The sequence below is a fragment of the Oncorhynchus mykiss genome, chromosome 27, assembly GCF_013265735.2.
Source record: "Oncorhynchus mykiss isolate Arlee chromosome 27, USDA_OmykA_1.1, whole genome shotgun sequence".
Taxonomy (NCBI): Eukaryota; Metazoa; Chordata; class Actinopteri; order Salmoniformes; family Salmonidae; genus Oncorhynchus; species Oncorhynchus mykiss.
In genome coordinates, this window is record NC_048591.1 from 34645376 (window position 1) to 34655461 (window position 10086).

A 10086-nucleotide genomic window follows, 5' to 3' on the forward strand; every position below is an offset into this window, starting at 1 on the left:
ATATCTGGATGTTTGTCTTTTTTGAAATAACTATTGAACGGCTGTGAAATGATCATTCCTCCAGCATTGCTACCATCTGGCTTGTGATTAGAATTCCATTCATAGTTCGCTGCAATCAGAGCTCAGCAACTTTCAACAAAATACTGCTACAATTATTAATCTGAAGGCCACAAATATCAGCATAAACAATTACACCACAGGTTGCAAAAGTCAGAGTGAATTAGTGTTTAATTGAATGAATATAGCATAAGTCAATATGTTAAGGGTTCTTTCCATTGAATGTTCCTGTTCAACTGGCACAGACGAGCTCTATCATAATCACCTTAGAAAATTGTCATGCAATTCGCAAATAAACATGGCTGAACCACACTGGTCTATTTGAAATGTTAAATACGAAACAATCTGTCTCATGTACAGTAGACACAGTGATAAGGTTCAACTGGTACTCTGACCACTGACTGACATGACGACAGGGGACAGTTGTGCCAGACCTGGTAACAAATTTTACTGGCTGTATGAGTGTTACTGGCCCGTGCGAGTGTTACCGGCCGTGTGAATGTTACTGGCTGTATGAGTGTTACTGGCCCGTGCGAGTGTTACTGGCCGTGTGAATGTTACTGGCCGTGTGATTGTTACTGGCCCGTGCAAGTGTTAATGGCCCGTGTGACTGTTACCGGCCGTGTGAATGTTACTGGCTGTATGAGTGTTACTGTCCCGTGCGAGTGTTACTGGCCCGTGTGAATGTTACTGGCCCGTGTGAATGTTACTGGCCCGTGTGAGTGTTACTGGCTGTATGAGTGTTACTGGCCCGTGCAAGTGTTACTGGCTGTATGAGTGTTACTGGCTTGTGCGAGTGTTACTGGCTGTATGAGTGTTACTGGCCCGTGTGAGTGTTACTGGCTGTGTGAACATTACTGGCTGTATGAGTGTTACTGGCCCGTGCAAGTGTTACTGGCTGTATGAGTGTTACTGGCACGGGTGAGTGTTACTGGCCTTGTGAATGTTACTGGCTGTATGAGTGTTACTGGCATTGTGAGTGTAACAGGCTGTGTGAATGTTACTGTCTGTATGAGTGTTACTGGCCCGTGCGAGTGTTACTGGCTGTATGAGTGTTACTGGCCCGTGTGAGTGTTACTGGCTGTGTGAGTGTTACTGGCCTTGTGAATGTTACTGGCTGTATGAGTGTTACTGGCATTGGGAGTGTAACAGGCTGTGTGAATGTTACTGGCTGTATGAGCGTTACTGGCCCGTGCAAGTGTTACTGGCACGTGCGAGTGCTACCGGATGTGTGAATGTCACTGGCCCGTGCGAGTGTTACTGACTGTATGAGTGTTACTGGCCCGTGCGAGTGTTACTGGCCGTGTGAGTGTTACTGGCTGTATGAGTGTTACTGGCCCGTGCGAGTGTTACTTGCTGTATGAGTGTTACTGGCCCGTGCGAGTGTTACTGGCCGTGTGAATGTTACTGGCCCGTGCGAGTGTTACTGGCCGTGTGAATGTTACTGGCTGTGTGAGTGTTACTTGCCGTGTGAATGTTACTGGCATTGTGAGTCTTACTGGCCGTGTGAGTCTTACTGGCCGTGTGAATGTTACTGGCCTTGTGAGTGTTACTGGCCGTGTGAATGTTACTGGCTGTGTGAATGTTACTGGCCGTGTGAGTGTTACTGGCCGTGTGAATGTTACTGGCTGTATGAGTGTTACTGGCCGTGTGAATATTACTGGCTGTATGAGTGTTACTGGCTGTGTGAATATTACTGGCTGTATGAGTGTTACTGGCCGTGTGAATATTACTGGATCTATGAGTGTTACTGGCCGTGTGAATATTACTGGCTGTGTGAGTGTTACTGGCCGTGTGAATATTACTGGCTGTATGAGTGTTACTGGCTGTGTGAATATTACTGGCTGTATGAGTGTTACTGGCCGTGTGAATGTTACTGGCTGTATGAGTGTTACTGGCTGTGTGAATATTACTGGCTGTATGAGTGTTTCTGGACGTGTGAATGTTACTGGCTGTATGAGTGTTACTGGCCCGTGCGAGTGTTACTGGCTGTGTGAATATTACTGGCTGTATGAGTGTTACTGGCCCTTGCGAGTGTTACTGGCTGTATGAGTGTTACTGGCCAGTGCGAGTGTAACTGGCTGTGTGAATGTTACTGGCTGTATGAGTGTTACTGGCCCTTGCGAGTGTTACTGGCTGTATGAGTGTTACTGGCTGTGTGAATATTACTGGCTGTATGAGTGTTTCTGGCCGTGTGAATGTTACTGGCTGTATGAGTGTTACTGGCCCGTGCGAGTGTTACTGGCTGTGTGAATATTACTGGCTGTATGAGTGTTACTGGCCCGTGCGAGTGTTACCGGATGTGTGAATGTTACTGGCTGTATGAGTGTTACTGGCCCTTGCGAGTGTTACTGGCTGTATGAGTGTTACTGGCCCATGTGAGTGTTACTGGCTGTGTGAGTGTTACTGGCCTTGTGAATGTTACTGGCTGTATGAGTGTTACTGGCATTGGGAGTGTAACAGGCTGTGTGAATGTTACTGGCTGTATGAGCGTTACTGGCCCGTGCAAGTGTTACTGGCACGTGCGAGTGCTACCGGATGTGTGAATGTTACTGGCCCGTGCGAGTGTTACTGACTGTATGAGTGTTACTGGCCCGTGCGAGTGTTACTGGCCGTGTGAGTGTTACTGGCTGTATGAGTGTTACTGGCCCGTGCGAGTGTTACTTGCTGTATGAGTGTTACTGGCCCGTGCGAGTGTTACTGGCCGTGTGAATGTTACTGGCCCTTGCGAGTGTTACTGGCCGTGTGAATGTTACTGGCTGTGTGAGTGTTACTTGCCGTGTGAATGTTACTGGCCGTGTGAATGTTACTGGCTGTATGAGTGTTACTTGCCGTGTGAATGTTACTGGCCGTGTGAGTCTTACTGGCCGTGTGAATGTTACTGGCCTTGTGAGTGTTACTGGCCGTGTGAATGTTACTGGCTGTGTGAATGTTACTGGCCGTGTGAGTGTTACTGGCCGTGTGAATGTTACTGGCTGTATGAGTGTTACTGGCCGTGTGAATATTACTGGCTGTATGAGTGTTACTGGCTGTGTGAATATTACTGGCTGTATGAGTGTTACTGGCCGTGTGAATATTACTGGCTGTATGAGTGTTACTGGCCGTGTGAATATTACTGGCTGTATGAGTGTTACTGGCCGTGTGAATATTACTGGCTGTATGAGTGTTACTGGCTGTGTGAATATTACTGGCTGTATGAGTGTTACTGGCCGTGTGAATGTTACTGGCTGTATGAGTGTTACTGGCTGTGTGAATATTACTGGCTGTATGAGTGTTACTGGCCCGTGCGAGTGTTACTGGCTGTGTGAATATTACTGGCTGTATGAGTGTTACTGGCCCGTGCGAGTGTTACCGGATGTGTGAATGTTACTGGCTGTATGAGTGTTACTGGCCCTTGCGAGTGTTACTGGCTGTATGAGTGTTACTGGCCCGTGCGAGTGTAACTGGCTGTGTGAATGTTACTGGCTGTATGAGTGTTACTGGCCCTTGCGAGTGTTACTGGCTGTATGAGTGTTACTGGCCCGTGCGAGTGTTACTGGCCCGTGCGAGTGTTACTGGCCCGTGTGAGTGTTACTGGCTGTGTGAGTGTTACTGGCCTTGTGAATGTTACTGGCTGTATGAGTGTTACTGGCATTGGGAGTGTAACAGGCTGTGTGAATGTTACTGGCTGTATGAGCGTTACTGGCCCGTGCAAGTGTTACTGGCACGTGCGAGTGCTACCGGATGTGTGAATGTTACTGGCCCGTGCGAGTGTTACTGACTGTATGAGTGTTACTGGCCCGTGCGAGTGTTACTGGCCGTGTGAGTGTTACTGGCTGTATGAGTGTTACTGGCCCGTGCGAGTGTTACTTGCTGTATGAGTGTTACTGGCCCGTGCGAGTGTTACTGGCCGTGTGAATGTTACTGGCCCGTGCGAGTGTTACTGGCCGTGTGAATGTTACTGGCTGTGTGAGTGTTACTTGCCGTGTGAATGTTACTGGCATTGTGAGTCTTACTGGCCGTGTGAGTCTTACTGGCCGTGTGAATGTTACTGGCCTTGTGAGTGTTACTGGCCGTGTGAATGTTACTGGCTGTGTGAATGTTACTGGCCGTGTGAGTGTTACTGGCCGTGTGAATGTTACTGGCTGTATGAGTGTTACTGGCCGTGTGAATATTACTGGCTGTATGAGTGTTACTGGCTGTGTGAATATTACTGGCTGTATGAGTGTTACTGGCCGTGTGAATATTACTGGCTGTATGAGTGTTACTGGCCGTGTGAATATTACTGGCTGTATGAGTGTTTCTGGCCGTGTGAATGTTACTGGCTGTATGAGTGTTACTGGCCCGTGCGAGTGTTACTGGCTGTGTGAATATTACTGGCTGTATGAGTGTTACTGGCCCGTGCGAGTGTTACCGGATGTGTGAATGTTACTGGCTGTATGAGTGTTACTGGCCCTTGCGAGTGTTACTGGCTGTATGAGTGTTACTGGCCCGTGCGAGTGTAACTGGCTGTGTGAATGTTACTGGCTGTATGAGTGTTACTGGCCCTTGCGAGTGTTACTGGCTGTATGAGTGTTACTGGCCCGTGCGAGTGTTACTGGCCCGTGCGAGTGTTACTGGCCCGTGTGAGTGTTACTGGCTGTGTGAGTGTTACTGGCCTTGTGAATGTTACTGGCTGTATGAGTGTTACTGGCATTGGGAGTGTAACAGGCTGTGTGAATGTTACTGGCTGTATGAGCGTTACTGGCCCGTGCGAGTGTTACTGGCCTGTGCGAGTGTTACTGGCCGTGTGAGTGTTACTGGCTGTATGAGTGTTACTGGCCCGTGCGATTGTTACTGGCCGTGTGAATGTTACTGGCCCGTGCGAGAGTTACTGGCCGTGTGAATGTTACTGGCTGTGTGAGTGTTACTAGCCGTGTGAATGTTACTGGCATTGTGAGTCTTACTGGCCGTGTGAGTCTTACTGGCCGTGTGAATGTTACTGGACTTGTGAATGTTACTGGCTGTATGAGTGTTACTGACCCTGAGAGTGTTACTGGCCGTATGAGTGTTACTGGCCCGTGCGAGTGTTACTGGCAGTGTGAATGTTACTGGCTGTATGAGTGTTACTGGCCCGTGCAAGTGTTACTGGCCGTGTGAATGTTACTGGCTGTGTGAATGTTACTGGCTGTTTGAGTGTTACTGGCCCGTGCGAGTGTTACTGGCTGTATGAGTGTTACTGGCCCGTGCGAGTGTTACTGGCTGTATGAGTGTTACTGGCCCGTGCGATTGTTACTGGCCGTGTGAATGTTACTGGCCCGTGCGAGAGTTACTGGCCGTGTGAATGTTACTGGCTGTGTGAGTGTTACTAGCCGTGTGAATGTTACTGGCATTGTGAGTCTTACTGGCCGTGTGAGTCTTACTGGCCGTGTGAATGTTACTGGCCTTGTGAATGTTACTGGCTGTATGAGTGTTACTGGCCCTGTGAGTGTTACTGGCCGTATGAGTGTTACTGGCCCGTGCGAGTGTTACTGGCAGTGTGAATGTTACTGGCTGTATGAGTGTTACTGGCCCGTGCAAATGTTACTGGCCGTGTGAATGTTACTGGCTGTGTGAATGTTACTGGCTGTTTGAGTGTTACTGGCCCGTGCGAGTGTTACTGGCTGTATGAGTGTTACTGGCCCGTGCGAGTGTTACTGGCTGTATGAGTGTTACTGGCCCGTGTGAGTGTTACTGGCTGTGTGAGTGTTACTGGCTGTATGAGTGTTACTGGCATTGTGAGTGTAACTGGCTGTGTGAATGTTACTGGCTGTATGAGTGTTACTGGCCCGTGTGAGTGTTACTGGCACGTGCGAGTGTTACCGGATGTGTGAATGTTACTGGCCCTTGCGAGTGTTACTGGCTGTATGAGTGTTACTGGCCCGTCCGAGTGTTACTGGCCGTGTGAGTGTTACTGGCTGTATGAGTGTTACTGGCCGTGTGAATGTTACTGGCATTGTGAGTCTTACTGGCCGTGTGAGTCTTACTGGCCGTGTGAATGTTACTGGCCTTGTGAATGTTACTGGCTGTATGAGTGTTACTGGCCCTGTGAGTGTTACTGGCCGTATGAGTGTTACTGGCCCGTGCGAGTGTTACTGGCCGTGTGAGTGTTACTGGCCGTATGAGTGTTAGTGGCCGTATGAGTGTTAGTGGCCTTGTGAGTGTTACTGGCCGTGTGAATGTTACTGGCCGTATGAGTGTTACTGGCTGTGTGAGTGTTGCTGGTTGTGTGAGTGTTGCTGGCTGTGTGAGTGTTGCTGGCTTTGTGAGTGTTCCTGGCTGTGTGAGTGTTGCTGGCTGTGTGAGTGTTGCTGGCTGTGTGAGTGTTGCTGGCTGTGTGAGTGTTGCTGGCTGTGTGAGTGTTGCTGGCTGTGTGAGTGTTGCTGGCTGTGTGAGTGTTGCTGGCTGTGTGAGTGTTGCTGGCTGTGTGAGTGTTGCTGGCTTTGTGAGTGTTACTGGCTGTGTGAGTGTTGCTGGCTGTGTGAGTGTTGCTGGCTGTGTGAGTGTTGCTGGCTGTGTGAGTGTTGTTGGCTGTGTGAGTGTTGCTGGCTGTGTGAGTGTTGCTGGCTGTGTGAGTGTTGCTGGCTCTGTGAGTGTTGCTGGCTGTATGAGTGTTGCTGGCTGTGTGAATGTTACTGGCTGTGTGAATGTTACTGGCTGTTTGAGTGTTACTGGCAGTGTGAATTTTACTATCTGTGTGTTGAGAGCTGTGTGACAACAATCACCAGAGAAAAGCAAGGTAAACAAAAGTAATTTTTAACACCTGCTAATCTACAAATCCTGTTGTATCTAACATCATCAGTTCGGAGGAAGTTGCTTCTCATCCAAGAAATGTATATATTATAAAGGTGCAATTACATCAAGACTAAATTCCATTACAATCTGCCATTTATACGGAATAAAGCCATGCCCAGGCAGGGAGAGAGAGAGGAAGAGAGAGAGAGAGAGAAAGAGGGAGAGAGAGAGAGAGAAAGAGGGAGAGATATAAGGGGTGAGAGAAATACATAGGAAAGGAAAGAAAGAGAGAGAGAGAGAGAGAGAGAAAGAGATAGAGAGAGAGAGAGAGAGAGAGAGAGAGAGAGAAAAAGAGAGAGAGAGAGGAGAGAGAGAGATAGTGAGAAAAAGAGATAGCGAGAGAGAGAACAAGAGGCAATGTAAACTTATGTTTCCCATGCCAATAAAGAGAGAGAGAGAGAGAGAGAGAGAGAGAGAGAGAGAGAGAGAGAGAGAGAGAGAGAGAGAGAGAGAGAGAGAGAGAGAGAGAGAGGTAATACTAATCAGAATGAGTTAGTGATGGCTGTCATATTATGTGACAGGGTGTTATATTTACAACCTGTAATAAAACTGCCTCCACTGGCGATTTATGGAGGCGCTTGCCCTGCAGAGCTAAACCCTTTTTACCATGGACACATTTTTAACATCTGCAGTGCATTTTCATATATTTGCAGATTATCATTTTCCCGAACAGAGAAACTGCCAACTGGGAAGTAGGCACTAAAAAGGGAAACAGAGTTGTAATCCAGAATGCTGGTACAGTACCAGTGTCCCCTCCCCAATCTCTGTGACCCCTACCCCCAGCCTGGCACGGTGTCCCATTACCCACCCCTCAGCACCCCCACCACCATCCTCTGTCAGCAGCCCTGTATTGGCAATGAGAAGCCCGTATTCATGTGATCATACTGTTAAGTAATGTGAGATGAGTTGTGTGGTGGATGTTGTCCAAGTGTCTCTGCAGCAGTGCTTCTCCTGCTGTGACTGAGTTATGACATTGATCTGAAGCATTGGATGGTGAATTACGATGCACATTAACTTACGATGACAGAGGGTTATTGGATAGTGTTGAGGTTTGGGACTTTTTCCTGTGTGTGTCTCCAACCTCAACATTTTAGCGTTGATTCTGTTTTAATGTAACGATGTGTCAAACAAACTGCATGTACCACTGAAGCTGGATCTACCAAACTAGTTAACATGTAAAGTAGTTCTCTATTTTAGCTAATACACAATGCATTTTGCCTAACAAATGTATAATAACCTAAGCACTAACTCTATAATAAGCACCAGGTTGAATGGAGAACATTGTTTAGGAAAAACAATATGGAGGAGCTCTCCAAAAGTCTACCATACAGAAACAGGTCGACCGTACAGCTACAGGTCTACTGTACAGCTACAGGTCTACTGTACAGCTACAGGTCTACTATACAGCTACAGGTCTACCAAACAGCTACAGGCCTACCCTACAGTTGAAGGTCTACCGTACAGCTACAGGACTACAGTACTGCTGCAAGTCTACCGTACAGCTACAGGTCTACTGTACAGCTACAGGTCTACTATACAGCTACAGGCCTACCGTACAGCTACAGGCTTACCAAACAGCTACAGGCCTACCCTACAGTTGAAGGTCTACCGTGCAGCTACAGGACTACAGTACTGCTGCAGGTCTACCGTACAGCTACAGGTCTACCGTACAGCTACAGGTCTACCGTACAGCTACAGGCCTACCATACAGCTACAGGCCTACCACACAGCTACATTCCTACCATACAGCTACAGGTCTACCGTGCAGCTACAGGCCAACCCTACAGCTACAGGTCTATCGTACAGCTACAGGTCTACCGTACAGCTACAGGCTTACCCTACAGCTACAGGTCTATCGTACAGCTACAGGTCTACCGTACAGCTACAGGCCTACCATACAGCTACAGGTCTATCGTACAGCTACAGGTATACCGTACAGCTACAGGCTCACCCTACAGCTACAAGTCTACCGAACAGCTACAGGCTTACCCTACAGCTACAGGTCTACCGTACAGCTACAGGCTTACCCTACAGCTACAGGTCTACCGTACAGCTACAGGACTACCGTACAGCTACAGGCTTACCCTACAGCTACAGGTCTTTCGTACAGCTACAGGTCTACCGTACAGCTACAGGCTTACCCTACAGCTACAGGTCTACCGTACAGCTACAGGCTTACCGTAAAGCTGCAGGCCTACCGTACAGCTACAGGTCTTACCATAAAGATACAGGCCTACCATACAGCTGCAGGTCTACCATACAGATAGAGGCCTAATCTGTAACTACAGGTCTACCGTACAGCTACAGACCTACCCAACAGCTATAGGCCTACCCTACAGTTGCAGGTCTACCGTACAGCAACAGGACTACCGTACTGCTGCAGGTCTACTGTACAGCTACAGGTCTACCCTACAGCTACAGGCCTACCCTACAGCTACAGGTCTACCACACAGCTACAATCCTACCATACAGCTACAGGTCTCCATACAGCTAGAGGTCTACCGTGCAGCTACAGGCCAACCATACAGCTACAGGTCTACCGTACAGCTACAGGCCTACCCTACACGTACAGAGTTACCCTACAGCTACAGGTCTACCATACAGCTACAGGCCTACCATACAGCTACAGGCCTAACATACAGCCACAGGCATGACGTCTGGGAAGCAGAGTCAGAATATACAGACAGTGGGAGGACAGGAAGAGCAGAAAGCTGATTACAGAATGATTCTGACTGAACCAAGAGGAATCGAAATACGCACACACTCTTAATGATAGGCCATTATTATAAGACGGTTAATGTCTGTACACAATCATCAGTGGCTGTTCCATAACTATGAAACTGCAATGAGGAGAATCAATTGATTGCCGCCCCAGTATCCATAAGGGGGTGGAGAGGAGCAGGGGGGCTCTCCTTTTTGTTTTGGCAGGAGCCTCACCTGAGTACCGCTCTCATTAACGCCCAGGTTGCAGCCAGGCTCTTCAGACAAACAGAGACTCGCTGCATGCTACATCTCACAGCACACTCAGTTAACATCCTGTCTAACGACTTTCTGCAGTCCCAGCTTTTCTCTCTCTCTCTCTCTCACACACACACACACACACACACACACACACACACACACACACACACACACACACACACACACACACACACACACACACACACACACACTCACTCACTTCTCAGTATCACATGGAACTACGAAAACTAAATTACTAAGTGGGTCTGTCTGATC

The 10086-nt window shown here is 48.4% G+C and overlaps 1 protein-coding gene across 1 annotated transcript; it reads right to left on the minus strand.

Moving 5' to 3' along the window:
- Positions 1-1461: 1461 nt before the first annotated feature.
- On the minus strand, positions 1462-9803 carry LOC118944679 (mucin-21-like). The gene is made up of 5 exons (XM_036965029.1): positions 9787-9803; positions 6132-6761; positions 3962-4195; positions 2777-3046; positions 1462-1699 (listed from the first exon to the last, which is right to left on the minus strand). Exons 1-5 carry the CDS (start codon positions 9801-9803, stop codon positions 1462-1464), a joined length of 1389 nt encoding a protein of 462 aa, XP_036820924.1.
- Positions 9804-10086: the final 283 nt, after the last annotated feature.